The following is a 17535-nucleotide window of genomic DNA, read 5'->3' as shown; positions in this document are numbered from 1 at the left end:
AATCATCATAAATAACTGTCGATACATTGGCAATAAAATCACATCTCCTTGTCCCATAAAAAAAAGATAAAAAAATGTGTATATTTTATTTTTTTGATTTTAGGGTCCATCCTGTGATTGCGGTACCTTTTTGGTCACCATTTATGTGTTGCGTCTAAATATGAATTGTAACACTTTATAGTGACTGAACAGGTTGAAAAAATCCTCCTCAAGAAACAGAAAAAGAAGACACATTGGAACAGCACCATACTATTTAACATTCAAGCTAAGCTGCTTATAGATAGATCTATAGGGATAGTAAGGTAAGCTATCAATAGATTAAATAATAATGGGGATATATGAGTCATTCCACGGTAGTGGCTAAAAATAGACTTCTCATTTAAAACAAGTAAAAACTAAGTCTTTGGTCTATATTTAAGGTCATTTCGTAATGTCATGCTTTAAATAGCATATCAAAGAAATAAAAGAAGATATAATTTCGGTTGTTAATGTTTTTTTAAATATATTTTGAAACCAGTTTATGATGAAGTAGGGTAAAATAATCGGCCATTTTCTGGGACATCCTTGGTACGGTGTTTTCAATTATACACAAATACGTTATATTTGTATATTTATGTTTTATTGAGTAATCTATGGTGAAGTAGATGGTTTAAACCGTTATTATACGCGATTTTGTTGGAGAAAAATAAACAAAAAAGGTAAAAATATTGTTTTGAAATTAATGTAAACGATCGCTACTGTCGTGTCCACTGTATAACCCAAAACTAATGGTCTCAGGATTTTTAATTGTAGGTGCCATGCATGAGCGATTATGTTTAAATGCACCAATTATGTCTTCTCTGTGTAAAATGTGAAAACAATAACATAAAGACGTTCCGTTGACACGTGATCGTAATTGAAATGCACCGGCTGACATTCGCGTCCAGTTTGTAACGATCATTCATTCACCTATATTTTCTTACTGCGCATCAGCAAAACCTCAATTTTTGTGTTAGTGACATAGCATGTGCACATGAATCATTGACGTGTACAAGCGGGGAACACAAATGGAATATGGCGGAGAATGGGTAGGTAACGTTTTTGTGTCCTGAAATTTAACGATCGACACAAGTAACGATCATTCTCAGTTCTTTATTTATAGTTGAAGTATTGTATAATAATGCAAATATTTACCAGTCCTATGAAGAAGAAATGTATAAAGTCTATCGATATCCACGAACTTTATATTTCCCTTGGTTACAATAAAAAAATGTTTTTATATTATCATGCAAAAAGACACCGTTTTAAGAAACGATTGTTACATACGGACACTTAGATCTTGTGTCTCGGTAACAATCAAGCAAAATTGTGGAAAACACATAATTTTTAAAGCAAATATTAATGGTTAAATATACCACGGACTTTAATGTCACAAGTTTTCATTTGCATACATGCAAATACACTGCAACTATTGTAATGCCTACTAATGACAATACAGTCCCTATTTCTGTGATGATTGTAACATTGAGACACCAAATTATGTAGCGATTGTTACAAATTAGACACAAGAATTCAAAGTGATTGTAACATAGGGACACCAAAATTATGCGTCTCTGTAACAATCATGTTGAATTGCAGAAAAACATGTTTATTTTAGAAAATATTTATGTGCAGTAATGCCATCTTCATTTTAATGGACTTTAATGTCAATTTTTTTCATTTACATACTTGCAAAATGCTCTGTAAATATTGAAGTGACAATATAGTCACTATTTTTGTGATGATTGTAACATGGAGACACCAGAATAAAACACAATTGTTACATTGAGACTCCAAAATTTTAAGTGATAGTTACACAGGGACACTAAAATCTTGAATTGCAGAAATAAACATGTTTATGTTAGACTTAATAAATATTATAATGCCATCTGCATTTCAAATGTCAAAAGTTTATTTTTGCATACTCCCAATGCACTGCCACTATTGTAATGATTATACTGGCATTTCTGTGATGATTGTAACATTGAGACACTAGTACACCTAAAGATTGTTACACATGGACACGAAGATTTTATATTTAAACAAAGATCTTGTTGCATTAAAGAAAATATTATATTTCAGGAAAAATTTATTGAAATAAACTTTGCGCAATAATATCGGATAAGACTAAAATGTAGTGTGATTGCCTGATACCGAAGAAACCACTTTAAATCCGGTATATTATATACGTTTCATATACTATACTTCCACTCTAAGAGTGGGGGCTATATTGCAATCACCTTGTATAAAAATCCGTCTGTTTGTCCATTTGCCTGTTAAATATTTTTGTCAAACACTACTTCAAATTAATGAGCGGAATGACCCATACTTGGCCACCAGCTTAACAGTGATGAGTTGTAATGTGTGAATATAAAAAAGAAGATGTGGTATGATTGCCAATGACACAACTCACCACAAGAGACCAAAATAACTCGAAAATTAACAATTATAGGTAACCGTACGATCTTTAACAATGCGCAAAGCCCATACCGCGTAGTCAGCTTTAAAAGGCCCTGAAATGACAAATGTAAAACAATTCAATCGAAAAAACTAAAGGCCTTATTTATATAAAAAAACCAATATGTAACACATAAACAAACGACAACCACTGAATTACAGGCTCCTGAATTGGGACAATCACATACATACATAATGTGGTGGGGTTAAACATGTTAGCAGGATCCCAACCCTCCCCCTAACCTGGGACAGTGGTATAACAGTACAACATAAGACCGAACTATTAAAATCAGTATATGGATGCCTCATGTTACGAAGTTTCCGTCAGTCACATGTCTAATGTCCTTGACCTCATTTTCATGGTTCAGTGACTACTTGAAAAAAAAGTTAAGATTTTTTGTAATGTTAAATTCTCTTTTATTATAAGTAATAGGATAACTATATTTGGTATGTGCGTACCTTGCAAGGTCCTCATGCCCGTCAGACAGTTTTCACTTTACCTCGACCTCATTTCATGGATCAGTGAACAAGGTTAAGTTTTGGTGGTCAAGTCCATATCTCAGATACTATAAGCAATAGGTCTAGTATATTCGGTGTATGGAAGGACTATAAGGTGTACATGTCCAACTGGCAGGTGTCATCTGACCTTGACCTCATTTTCATGGTTTAGTGGTTATAGTTAAGTTTTTGTGTTTTGGTCTGTTTTTCTTATACTGTATGCAATAGGTCTACTATATTTGGTGTATGGAATGATTGTAAGGTGTACATGTCTAGCTGGCAGGTGTCATCTGACCTTGACCTCATTTTCATGGTTCAGTGGTCAAAGTTAAGTTTTTGAGTTTTGGTCTTTTTTTCTAATACTATATGCAATAGTTCAACTATATTTGGTGTATGGAAATATTTTATGATCTATTTGTCAGTCACGCAGGTTTTTTGGAAAATGACGCTATCAGCGGCATGTTTCCGATACCATTGACCAGAACTAACGGAAGTTGATTATGCCTCCGCCTACCGCACTCGGTTTCATATTTACTATTTTACATACTAACTGGAATCTGCTTGTATTACACTACACTCGAACAAAGTCTTTGTTAAAGTGTTGTAGTCGGACGGGAACCAGTTTACATACGTTATTTTATTTACCAAAAAGATATCTTGACCTGTCTATATGTTTTTTGTTATTAAATGGTATTTGGAGCTATCCCTTTGTTATATTTTTCATATTTATTCGAGCTTTCACTTTTATGCACATGTCTTACAATCGTAAACAATCGGTATGTATACATGATAAATAGATCCGTTTTGTTATGGTGTTGGACTTTTTACCCTCCAATGATCAGCAATCGCTAGACAAAATAGTTCTCCTTAATAATGTCAGCCTTTCATGCCATTTCAACTTTACAATTATTAAAAAAGTAATAATCGGAATCATTTTGATATCCATTGGATAGAAACTGGTCTTTATCAAGATTTACGAAGATTTTAATAATCGGAAATTAGTAATACGGTTATACCCACGCGGTGCGTATGAATCTTTGTTCACAAAGTTATAACAGCAGAGTCTGTAACTGTATCATTATTAATTAACTACACTGTTATTGTACTTAAAATGATGAAAACTGCATATGCAATATAAGATGTCAACTCGGCCAATACAGATTTTTTTTCCGTATTGGCCGAGTTCTGATCCGGCCAAAACAGGATTTCGGAACGTCTCTAGTTTTTAGATCGTAAGTCACGATAAACTCAAACTGAAAGTAAACAGTTGTTTGTACGACGCAGTTTTTATTTACTCACCATAAACAAGCTGAAACGTTCAGTATGGCATATATTTTAGGTTAAAGACGGTCCCATTCATTTGAAAAGCATTTTGAAAGTAGACGATGGAAATATTTCAGGTTCAGGGAACGAGTAAATTATCACAAAGTTCATTTCTTGACGACCTCATAATTTCATCATGTCGATTTTTACTGTTCACTTTCGCTTCTCATGTTTTGTAAACGGTCTTTTATTTTTAAACCCGAACCAGGCATATGCATTCTGTAATTGCGCAAATCTTCGTTCTTTGGTCAATTGGCTTATGGAAAGTTGTATCAATTTCAACTCTTACATTATTTTTTTTTTAAATATATTTGCATTACACATGCAATGGCAGTACCTTTCCAATTACTATTTATGTGTTGTGTCTAAATGAAAGTTGTAACACTTTATAGTGACTGGAAAGGGTAGAAAAATTCATCAGATGAGAAAAGGCTGAAGATGCATGGAAACGGCACCAAATCATTAGATATTGCATCTTATAAAAAGAAACTGAGATTTGGATAGTTCCACTTCAAGGTAAAAATGGTTATCTCTTGTGAAATGAAATAAAAAAATATTGTAACACTGTAGTTAATTAATAAAGATACTATTACATGTATTTCTGTATTGGCCTTATTGTTGGTCCTCGGCCAGCAGTATTGGCCTTCGGCTTCGCCTCAGACCAATACACCAAGACATGGACCAATAACAAGGACAATACAGAAATACTTACGCAATAATAGTATAGAATGACAGTATGGTTCAATAGCGGGAATCAGCCCCTCAACTACTTTTTACATAAATATTAACTTCTGGCTTCAACTCCTTGTTCGTCTTGTCTGGAGATCTTGTTGTAGTTCCAGTTAGGCAAGCATTTTAGAGACGTATCCCGTCCATCCTCTCTTGACTTGTAATTTCTGGTGATAGATTTTGCCGCTTGACGACGTATCTTTTCAAGCTTGTTTTTTTTTTGTGTTACCGTGTAGGGGTCCCATACTATGGCTCCATATTAAATTGTAAGATCCATTCCTAAAGGTCTAGATCATTGTTCTAATCTGACACAAATTTCAATAACTGGAATGCTACCCGAGTTGAATATATGGTGACCTACTAGAACAGCATTATCACTATTGGAATTGTGTTTAATACCATGATTGTTCAATGTCATTAACTTAAATGGAGACAGACATTTGACCTGAAAGGTGGTGTGGGAGTGCAAAATCAAAAACTAACTGACTATGATATATGGTTAAAGAATGAATATCAATTACATGGGTCAACATGGTCAAGGGCAGAGTTGTTATGAAATAACAATATGGCAGAGAAGTGGTTTCAAGTTTCATATAAAGCGACCTGACTGACATGAAATAAAAAATCAAAGGAGTATCCCTATTTGTCTAATCTTCAAGGTGAAATAAAACTAGTAAAACAATATTATACTATTGTCTAAATCTACAGAAATATAATTTGCTTCAAGTAACAGAAATAACTAGGTCACTAGTAACTTATTTAATGAGTATGTGGGGTATAAGAGCTTGATAACAACAGGCTCTTCATAATCATTTGGTTTGAAAAGGATACTAGTAGTCTATATTCTTGATTTAGAAAAATGTAATTGCAAGACAAAAATCACATTACTTAGAATACTTTAGATCATTCAGGTAGTCTTTATTTATATGTACAAAAGAACAGCCAGTAGTCATTGGATATTGTAGATCATTCAAATAGTCTTGACCTATTTATTAGTACAAAAGAACAGCCAGTAGTCATTGGATATTGTAGATCATTGTGGTAGTCTTGACCTATTTATTTATAGAAAAAAACAGCCAGTTGTCATTGGATACTGTAGATCATTCAGGTAGTCTTGACCTATACATTTGTACTAAAAAAACAGCCAGTTGTCATCTTCACATAACACACACATATACGAATATCAATTATATGCTTATGAGACATGTTGGAATGTTAAACTAATTACGGTATGTGAAAATCAAGACTTGCATAAAAAATATCACAATATTAGAGACAGTGGCGTCATTTTTCCTCAGAGCTTTCAGCTCTTTGATTTTTACCTTGACCTCATTTTCAAGGTTCATTGCTCAGTGTTAAGTTTTTATACGACTGCAAACAAATTTTTGTGGTTGTATATTGGTATGACGTTGGCGTCGTCGTCGTCGTCGTCCGAAGACACATTAGTTTTCGCACTCTTACTTTAGTTTAAGTGAATGGATCTCAATGAAATTTTACCATAAGGTTCAATACCACAAAAGGAAGGTTGGGATTGATTTTGGGGGTTATGGTACCAACAGTTAAGGAATTAGGGGCCAAAAAGGGGCCAAAAATAAGCATTTTTGTAATTTCCAGACATAACTTGTGTGTAAGTGTATGGATCTCTCTGACATTGTACCACAAGGTTCATATCACAAAGGGAATGCTGGGATTTATTTTGGGGGTAATTGCCGCCAAATTTTAGGAATTAGGGGCCAAAAAGGGGCAAAAAACAAGCATTTTTCTAGTTTCATGACAATAACTTGTGTGTAAGTCTATGGATCTCTCTGAAATTGTATCACAAGGTTCCATATCACAAAGGGAATGCTGGGATTGATTTTGGGGGTAATTGCCTCCAAATTTTAGAAATTAGGGACCAAAAAGGGGCAAAAAACAAGCATTTTTCTAGTTTCATGACAATAACTTGTGTGTAAGTGTATGGATCTTTATGAAATTGTACTACAAGGTTCCATATCACACAGGGAAAGCTGGAATTGAGTTTCGGGGTAATTGCCCAAAAAGTTTAGGAATTAGGGGCCAAAAATAAGCATTTTTCTAGTTTTCAGACAAAAACTTGTGTTCAAGTGTATGGATCTCTCTGAAATTGTACTGCAAGGTACCATACCACAAAGGGAAGGCTGGGATTGATTTTGGGGGTAATTCCCTCAAAATTTTAGTAATTTGGGGCCATAAAAAGGCAAAAAAACAAGCATTTTTCTAGTTTCAGGACAATTACTTGTGTGTAAGTGTATGGATCTTTATGAAATTGTACTGCAAGGTTCCATATCACAAAGAGAAAGCTGGGTTTGAGTTTGGGGGTAATTGCCCTAAACGTTTAGGAAAAAGGGGCCAAAAAACAAGCATTTTTCTAGTTTCCAGACAATAACTTGTGTTCAAGTGTATGGATCTTTCTGAAATTGTACTGCAAGGTACCATACCACAAAGGGAAGGCTGGGATTTATTTTGGGGGTAATTCTCTCAAAATTTTAGTAATTAAGGGCCATAAAAGGGCAAAAAAAACAAGCATTTTTCTAGTTTCAGGACAATAACTTGTGTGTAAGTGTATGGATCTTTAGGAAATTGTACTGCAAGGTTCCATACCACAAAAGGAAAGCTGGGATTGAGTTTATGGGTGATGAATCATAAGGGGGTTCAAAAAATTTGGGGGGGGGATTTTTTTTCCCTTTTTTTTCTTTAAAATTTACCATTTTAAATTGGTTATTTCTGATTTATATATAAAAAGCAAATAATAATGATATGGTTTGAATAGGTAAATTAAAATTTTTTAAGTTATTAGACCACTTTCATTCTGTGTCAGAAACCTATGCTGTGTCAAATATTTAATTACAATCCAAATTCAGTGCTGCATCAAGCTTGAATGTTGTGTCCATACTTGCCCCAACTGTTCAGGGTTCGACCTCTGCGGTTGTATCAAGCTGCGCCCCAGCGGAGCATTTTATTGTGTTTTGGTCTGTTTTTCTTAAACTATAAGCAATAGGTCAACTAAATTGGTTTTATGGAAGAAATGTTAGCTGTACATGCCTGCCTAGCATGGTTCATCTGACCTTGACCTCATTTTCATGGTTCATTGGTTAACTTAATGTTTAGTTTACTTGGTTAATGTTAAGTTTATGTGACAGTTGTAATAAAGCTTTATATTTAGGACTATCAACATAATATCAATGATTAGTAAAGAAGGCGAGACATTTCAGCGTGTGCACTCTTGTTTATCAGCTCATAGACATAATTTTGTCATGTGATCGTGACGTCATCAACGTTTTTTCATGATTTACTCCGGTTTGAAATGGAATTAAGAATTAAATTATAAGAAATGACTGTAATATTTTTTCTGCCTATTCAAAATAAGATATAAAATGTGGTGCACACTTTAAATAACCCGCTACGCGGGTTATTCAGTGTGCACCACATTTTTTATGTTATTTCTTCATAGACAGAAAAAATATTACAGTCATTCCTTAAATATATTATCCTATGACATGGAATTATTCAATAAATTTTCATCTAATAGGTGTAATACCACCAAATCATAGTACGTCACATCCGGTTGCATACGAAAATAGGTCGAAAAAAAATATTCCCTTGAATTTGACAGTTGTAAGTTATTGATCCTACATTTCATTGCAGTAAAACATTTCTGGGTCATAAATATATATCTTGGGTATTTCAAAGCACCATTATTTTTTTATTTGGGGTTTCTATAGAATATTTTGTTAACTTGAGGTTACATGGTTACTAAAGCTTGTACACAGGTTAAAAAAGGGGGAAAATTTGATTGGTTAACTTCCAGTGATGGTTATTGTCTTATATGCAATGAAATGTTATGTGAATTTTTTTCTATAGTACTGGACAGGATAAAACTTTACTCATGCCAAGTATTTCTTTATTTGAAACAAAGATAAATTCTGCACATTTTTTTGAAAAGTGCAAATTTAACATAGACTAATAGGGGAAAATCAATGGTGGTATAACACCTAATAGCAAGTACATGTAAGGGCGAATAACCCTCAAAATTGACACTTAGCGGTAAATAACCTTTTCAGCCATTTGTTTTTGCACAATTATCTCCCCCATAAAGATTATTTGACATCACATTTTCAGTCATGGTTCATTGACTTTGAAAATTTTTCAATAGTTTTCATGTTTAAATGTTGCTGTTTTAATTTAAACAATTGCATTAAACTATCAAAATTGCATATAGGCGAGACATATCCCTTTGTCAACAGTTTATTACATTATCACATTTCTAAGTATAGTGAACCATAAAAATGAGATCAAAACCTTTATTTAACATACAATTTAGAAAGATCATACTATAAGGAACATGCACATACCAAGTTTGAAGTTGATACGACTTCAACATCATAATAAACAACTTTTACCAAAAACATCTGGGACAGACCAGAAAGCATAATGCCACTGTATTATTTCTTTCAGGTCGTTTTTACGCTTAAAGTTGAGGTCGCAAATGCGGCCACAGATCAGCAATGATGTCCAAACAAATACCATACATTTATCAGAATCTGCATCACAAAAAAAAACTGCTGCACAAAGGTCAAAGAATTACAGGGACAAAATAAAACAAGACCCTGAAAAATATATTGCATACTTAGAAAGAGAAAAAGAACGAAATAGAAAATGGAGGGAAAATTGGTCTTCTGAACAAAAAATCAATCAGAGGGAAAAAACGAGGTTACGAGTACGTAAATGGGGAGAAGAAAGAAAACCAGAGGAAATTGTTAAATTAAAAAAAAAACCTAAACCAAAAACACGTGCACAAGTAAGTTCAGAAAGAGAATACTGGCAGAGAAAAAAAGAAGAACAACGAGCAAAGTACTCAAGCCAAAAGAGAAGAAGAATTAATGAAAAAAGGCGGTTGCAATACAAATTGAATAAATCCAAGAGCACAACTGAAAACCTAATGCCAGCTGAATCAACAGAAACTCACCAAGGGTATTCAACAAAGGAAGCAGAAAGAAAGGCTGTGTACAGAGCCTCGTTGCATCTACCTTCATCACCTGAAAAGTTTGCATCTGTAGTTGGGGGGTTGACTGCTAAGGCAACTCCAAGAAAAAGAGAAGCATTGACCAAACATGGCCTTTTACTGACACCAACAAAAAAAAGACATCTTAGGATAAGCCAAGAAATAATCTGCAAGATGAAAGATGATTTGCATAAAACCAGAAAACATCGCACTAAGGAGGTTTTAAAGAAAAGAAGACTTTTAACTAGCTTCATACTTAAAGATGCTGAAAAGAGAAAGGCTGGCATTTCTTGGAAATTTGCAGTTAAATGTTCAAAACTTAAAGATGTATGGGAAGAAGATTCTGAAACACCAAAAAGAAGTGATGCTTTGACAGAAGATACAATTGACAAGATAGAAAAATTCTACAAAGATTTTGACACTGTATGTCTGCCGGATAAAAAACAGGCATCATTGAAATCTGAAGAACCAAAAAGAATCTTGCAGAGCAGTTTAAGGGACAACTACAATGAATTCCTTAAAGAAAACCAAGAATGTACATTAAATTTTTCCAAGTTCACTGCACTAAGACCCAAGACTGTACAGACTATGAGTAAATCTATTTTTAACAATTGTCTTTGTGAGTATTGTACAAATATTCAATATAAAGTAAAGGCACTAAATATTAAAGGAATTAACACCAGATATGACTTGTTAGCAAGAACTGTATGCCAAAAACCAGAAGGATCTAGATATTACAAAATTGAATGTTTTAAAAGGTTATGCAAATTATGTGGGGTAGATAAGTTTATTTCCCAGTTAGACTTGAACAAAAGGCATATTATACAATGGTATAAATGGGAAACGCAGACGTATATGCATGCAAATGAAAAAAAATCAAAGAAGGTTCTAAGTTTAAAGAAAGAGAGTGAACTTCACTTGAATTCAGACATGTGACACATGATTGGACTGTTTTCTGTAGTGATTTTGCAGAAAATTACACATGTATATACCAGGATGAAGCACAAAGTGCACATTGGTCTCATGACACAGTTACTCTTTTCAGCATTGTTGCCTACATCAGATGCAAATTCTGTAAGTTAGTCGTAACTCAAAGCATGATCTATGTGTCAGAAGACAAAAAACATGACTTTCATTATGTTCAACATTGTATTTCATTGGCAAACGAGTATATACAAAGAGTTTATGAGATTAAATCTAAGAGGCAGATTCACTTCAGTGATGGAGCAGCATCATAGTTCAAGTCGAAAACCCCATTTGCAGATGCTCTTCACAGCAAATCAGACTTTGGTTTTCCTGTTGAGAAACACTTCTTTGGAAGCAGGCATGGTAAAGGACCATGTGATGGTGAATTCGGGGTTATTAAAAGAATTGTAACAAATGCTGTAAAAAACAGAAAAGCCATGGTGAAAAATGCAAGTGAATTCTTTGATTTTGCAGAGGCAAATTTAAGACGGCCAACACTAGACTCGCAGAATGAATGTTGTCATTTTAGAAGAAATTTCTTCATAGTAAAGGAAGGTGATGTCAACAGAAAACGCCAAGAGAGGACCAATGTGAAGGCTGTTCCTGAAACCAGACAACTTCATTCTGTGAGGGCTTCCAATGATTCGGCTTCTCTAGAAAAGCGCACACTTAGCTGTTTTAGCTCAACATGCATACAAGGATCTGGTTCCTGTCATAATGTAGACATGGTAGAAGGTTGGATAAAAGAGACACAAAGAAGACAGTTGAACAAGAAAGACACCTCTAAAAAAAGTAAGAAAGTTGACAAGAAAAATGTCAAAGGTTTGTTTAAGGAAACTCCAAGAAAACAGTTGAGCAAGAAAAACCAAAGAGCAACTCGTTCAAATAGCCACAAAAAAGCAGACTCACAAGAAAGAACACAGGATTTACCAAAACAAAAAGAATTTAACAGACAAGACACAACAGTTGAAGAATTGCACTCTCTTGAAAATACCTCACCACAAATCAATGAACTATCAGTCAATATTGCAAGAGTGCAAGATAATAAGGACACTCTTTTTGAAGTTATATTACAAACTTTGAAGAGCTCTACTACAGTAGATGACATGATGATTAAAGGAACTGAACTCGCAAGTGTAATACCACATCTTAGGTGCAACAAAGATGAAGACATTTCTATTTCTGGAAGTGGGTTACATATTGACAAGGTCGGGATGGAACTGTTGCCGGATGATGTCAAGGAAGAAGGATATTTCCCTGCAAGTGTACTTGGTGATGGAAATTGCTTGCCTAGGTCTGCTAGTGTGATAATGTATGGAACAGAAAACAATCATACGGAACTACGTGCCAGAATTGCATTAGAACTGGCATGCTATTTGCCGCTGTATGTGGACCATACATATTTAAGGAGAGGTGAACAACTATCTGATAAAGAAGCGCTTGTTCTCCCAAAGTCTTACGTTATGTATTCAGAGCTGTATACACCTGGAGATATAATTACTTCATCTTTGATAGAAAGAACACTATTTGAAGAGATTAGGAAAGTATGCAGTGCAAATGAATTCATGGGAATTTGGCAGATTTTTGCACTTGCATCAGTTTTGGGAAGGCCTCTGCAATCAGTTTATCCAAATCGTGGAAATCCAAATGTGAGAAAAGATCTCAATCGATCAATCTTGCCAAGGGAAATGGAAAGCAACACACCTGCATATATCCTCTGGTCATCAAACAGAAATGATGAAATGACATATGCTCATTGGATTCCAAACCATTTCTGTCCAGTTTTGAAGATGTCCATAAATGATGATGTCCTTGAATACAGTACTGACACTCTTGGAGATATAGACCTGGAAAACATCAGCGGGTTGTCTGAGCAGCTGGCTTCATGGGTCATGGATTTACTTGATGACAGTGATTCAGACGTCAGCAATAACCAATATAATATGGTAAATATTTCTATAATGTTAGATGTGTTCATGATCATACAGTAATGGACAATGATGGAGCAACTTTTTTTTAATAAGTTGTTTACTTTATTTAGCCTTTTTAACTTTATTGGATTCCAGCGTCACTGATGAGTCTTTTGTAGACGAAACGCGTGTCTGGCTAGATACAAAATTAATCCTTGTATCTATGATGAGATTTTTAAACAGTTAATGTATTGCTTTCACTTGGTACGTGGATTTGTTTTCACTTGATTATCACAGTGTGTAAGAATTATATGAATTATATGCTATTACATGCATTACAATTTCATGCTGTTTTTCAGGATGAGACCACAGCTGATCAACACTCCTCATTGGATAAACTGACAGATAACCAGTCCTCGATGACAGTTAAACCCATGGATGTCCAAACTTTTGCTTCAGTTCAACCGGAAGAGGCTCTGATGTCCAACTTGCAGGACAACAGTGAACAGAGCAACAATAGTATTGTTGTGTCTAAGGTATCTATATTTGTTATGTAAATTGCAGACCCAGACTTTGGGCATGATCATACAGTTATAATGGACAATGATGGAGCCACCCATTAAAAAAAATTTTAAATAAGCTGTTTTAGACCCATTAATGTATTGCTTTCATTTGGTACGTGGATCTTTTTTGTCTTGATGATGAAAGGTGTGCAAGAATTTTATGCCATTACATGCATTACAATTTCATGCTGTTTTTCAGGATGAGACCACAGCTGATCAACACTCCTTATTGGATAAACTGACAGATAACCAGTCCTCGATGACAGTTAAACCCATGGATGTCCAACCTTTTGCTTCAGTTCAACCGGAAGAGGCTCTGATGTCCAACTTGCAGGATAACAGTGAACAGAGCAACAATAGTATTGTTGTGTCTAAGGTATCTATATTTATTATGTAAATTGCAGACCCAGACTTTGGGCATGATCATACAGTTATAATGGACAATGATGGAGCCACCCATTAAAAAAAATTAAATAAGCTGTTTTAGACCCATTAATGTATTGCTTTCATTTGGTACGTGGAACTTTTTTGTCTTGATGATGAAAGGTGTGCAAGAATTTTATGCCATTTCATGCATTACAATTTCATGCTGTTTTTCAGGATGAGACCACAGCTGATCAACACTCCTTATTGGATAAACTGACAGATAACCAGTCCTCGATGACAGTTAAACCCATGGATGTCCAACCTTTTGCTTCAGTTCAACCGGAAGAGGCTCTGATGTCCAACTTGCAGGATAACAGTGAACAGAGCAACAATAGTATTGTTGTGTCTAAGGTATCTATATTTATTATGTAAATTGCAGACCCAGACTTTGGGCATGATCATACAGTTATAATGGACAATGATGGAGCCACCCATTAAAAAAAAATTAAATAAGCTGTTTTAGACCCATTAATGTATTGCTTTCATTTGGTACGTGGAACTTTTTTGTCTTGATGATGAAAGGTGTGCAAGAATTTTATGCCATTACATGCATTACAATTTCATGCTGTTTTTCAGGATGAGACCACCACTGATCAACACTCCTTATTGGATAAACTGACAGATAACCAGTCCTTGATGACAGTTAAACCCATGGATGTCCAACCTTTTGCTTCAGTTCAACCGGAAGAGGCTCTGATGTCCAACTTGCAGGATAACAGTGAACAGAGGGACAATAGTATTGTACTGTTCCAAGAGAAGCCCTTATATGACCAGCTCTTAGTCTCTGAGCACTACACTAAAAGATGTAATGAGCAACAGAGGTAAGGAAAATATTAGTGATGAATAGACTTATTGTTTTAATGTACATAAGACAATAACATTCAAAATCAAGGAGTAAACAACAGACATTTACAAACAGTTAAAGTAAGTAAGTAACAACACGAACTCCACTTAAAACTGGCAGTGAAATCAGGTGCTCTGGAAGGGTAGGCATTTCCTGCACCGTATAAGGCACCTGTTGTGTTATTTCTTTGTCCAGTCCTTTAATGATGGAAGGCTACTTGTGACTGAGGAAGAATACTAGATACAATTTCTGACACACTTTTGTCATAATGGCAGATCAGCTCATGATGGCTATGATAAAATTTCATGAGTGCTGACTGTAATTCCTGTCCAAGTAATGTTTCTACATATGTCTGATAACCATGTATGCAACTGTTCATAAATTATTGAAGTTGACTTCAGATATCAGTGTAATTATTTGTTCATAATTCAGCTTCCAAATTTACTCAACTTTATATTTACATTGTATTAGTTATATGAGTGGCAATATTTGCTTATTGCCCAAGGGACAGAAACATACCCTGCTGTTGTAAGTATTGCAGTTTTGTTCAGTTTAAGTTAAAGTTTTATTATGTTTTACTGTTATATTTTCTAGGATTGTTTTGCAGAAACTTCTAAATGTCTAATTAACCACTATTTTGTATCATACTTTTGTAAAAATTTTGAATTTCCAGAATTTTAATAAAGGGTTCTTGTATTCTAGATTGATCTTTAGTTCAAATAATTAGATATTATACATGTAGTAGGTTTTATAATTTCTATATAATTACATAAATTTCTAAAATGTAACTTTAAATTACACAATTTTAGAGGGATAAATAGTTAGTTTACACATATCATAATTATTTGTGATTGGGGTTTGCAACAACATCAGCCTACAGTTGTAATAAGCAGTTTCTTTAACTTTTTGCTGATCTGATGAAATTGAACTGTATGGTATCGATATATAAGTGGTTGTTATTTTTTATACCTTTTTGAACAATAAAAAAATCAATACTGTGTTGTTTTAGGTTGATGTGTGGCCCTATGTTTACTTCTATACCCACAAGAAGGAGGACTTGTGGATAAGTGCATCGATACGCCATTCCATAATATCATCAGAGGTGGTCAAACCAATAGACCCGCCAGATGTCTGTTTGATTGGAACTAGACGATTTATGTACAAATTCAAAGGTAGATATGAGATTATTTATTAAACATAGTTTACATTATCCAAAGATATAGATATAAAAAAAATACAGTGTTTAAACTCAGATCACCCTTTTACAAAGTAATTCAAGTCCGATGTTTGTGAGTGATAGGCCAAGTCCACACATACAAATAGAATAAGTCATAAATTATAATTCCAAAAAATGTTCAGTGATGATTCTGAATTATACCCTAAACTAAATTCAAGATGATCTATAACACATACATTGACATATATATTGAATGTGTAAATTTGTGTCCTGGCTGATACCAATTGAAACAAATACCTCAATTGAATGTAAATTTTTCGAGCCATTTGTTCACCAAGTATGTGGAAATTCATGTACATAATACATGTACATGTAGATAAAGTTATAAATCTTTCCAAGAACAACCAAGAAATATATACATTGTTTGTACTGTACAATGAAGGAATACATGTACCTTAACAGTTCAGATGTTCACACACACAGAGCAATGTTATTTTATTCATATAAATTTATTAATTTGGTTAAAATAGATATTTTGCCACACATGTATCATAGCAAAATGTAATATATATATATATGAATACTATAATGAAAAGTTCAGTTAATATCAAAAGTTAATGCTGTACCATTTTCCTCTTTTTCAGATCTTTGAACTTCAGGAATCTGTGCCAGAGAGTGTTCCAAGTTTTATGTCAAATAAAATATTTGGTTAACGTTTTTATGCTTGAGTTTTACTACTGAAAATTTATTCTTGATTCCCTGTGTTTACATCTCTTCATGGCTTTACTTAGTACTTATAATGTACATGTGTTCTGGGTAGCCCTTTAAAAATCAATTTTAAAACTGTATTAAAGATTCCATTTCACCGAAACTCCCTCCCAGCGGTTCCATGTTATTGACCAATGCGGAACAAGCAAATCACTGCCCACCTTAAATATATATGTTATTAACAATTAAGAAATTATGAACTGACATTTCATAAGAATCTAGACAACCAAAGCATGAGTAAAAAAGGGCAATCAATGGACAAAAGACATAACCAGGTGCAGGTCTGTGGTTTTCTCTGGGCACTCCGGCTTCCTCCAATAAAGACTGGCAGCAACAAAAAAGCCTAAATGCAGTGGTTAAAAGTGGTGTTAAAACACAAAAAAACAATCAATCAATATAGCAAAAGAGATATTCTAGATAGATCTAGACATTAAAAAACTCAACACAGAAAAAAACAGACCCCCAATAGTGTATTGATCACTAAATTTACCCCTATGGTGTTTCAATGTATTAATTACTAAATTTATTCTTATGGTGTTTCAATGTGTAACAGACATTTGGTTCGCTCAAAATTTGTCCACATAACCTAGATTTAGACCGAAAAGAAAGATTTTTTGATGAGTTCTACACATTTATAGGTCAGTGGATGCTTTCTACAAAACTCAAATGACTATTTGAACATACAACAGGTTCTATAATTGTACGGGGGCTGTTACATTCTGTGACGATTGTTACATGGAATATTTAGACTTGTATTGAATTTCAACATCCTCTTGTTTAGTAGATGTTATATCTATTCTTTGTATAACTATTTTGATGGAGTTTCTATAAAATTC

At 34.1% G+C, this 17535-nt stretch overlaps 2 protein-coding genes across 5 annotated transcripts; both read left to right on the top strand.

The window, feature by feature from the left end:
• The first annotated feature begins 1027 nt into the window (after positions 1-1027).
• LOC127711890 (uncharacterized) lies at positions 1028-10981 on the top strand. Its single transcript, XM_052218051.1, has 2 exons — positions 1028-1067; positions 9499-10981. The coding sequence occupies exons 1-2, from the start codon at positions 1054-1056 to the stop codon at positions 10979-10981; spliced, it is 1497 nt and encodes a 498-aa protein (XP_052074011.1). The 5' UTR covers positions 1028-1053.
• A 1821-nt stretch (positions 10982-12802) lies between these two features.
• Positions 12803-16647, top strand: LOC127710792 (uncharacterized). Of its 4 annotated transcripts, XM_052216749.1 has the most exons (7): positions 12803-12957; positions 13281-13457; positions 13684-13860; positions 14085-14261; positions 14487-14731; positions 15764-15926; positions 16576-16647. In XM_052216749.1, the coding sequence occupies exons 1-6, from the start codon at positions 12904-12906 to the stop codon at positions 15819-15821; spliced, it is 888 nt and encodes a 295-aa protein (XP_052072709.1). In that variant the 5' UTR covers positions 12803-12903; the 3' UTR covers positions 15822-15926; positions 16576-16647. The 4 variants fall into 4 exon arrangements, with proteins under 4 accessions (XP_052072709.1, XP_052072712.1, XP_052072710.1 ...); XM_052216752.1 differs by lacking the exon at positions 13281-13457; XM_052216750.1 differs by lacking the exon at positions 13684-13860.
• The last annotated feature ends 888 nt before the right edge of the window (positions 16648-17535 follow it).

Source organism: Mytilus californianus, unplaced genomic scaffold (assembly GCF_021869535.1).
Source record: "Mytilus californianus isolate M0D057914Y unplaced genomic scaffold, xbMytCali1.0.p SCAF_8, whole genome shotgun sequence".
In the NCBI taxonomy this organism is placed as follows: Eukaryota; Metazoa; Mollusca; class Bivalvia; order Mytilida; family Mytilidae; genus Mytilus; species Mytilus californianus.
Note: the sequence above shows the minus strand (reverse complement) of the source record. Positions and strands in the feature narration are given on the sequence as shown.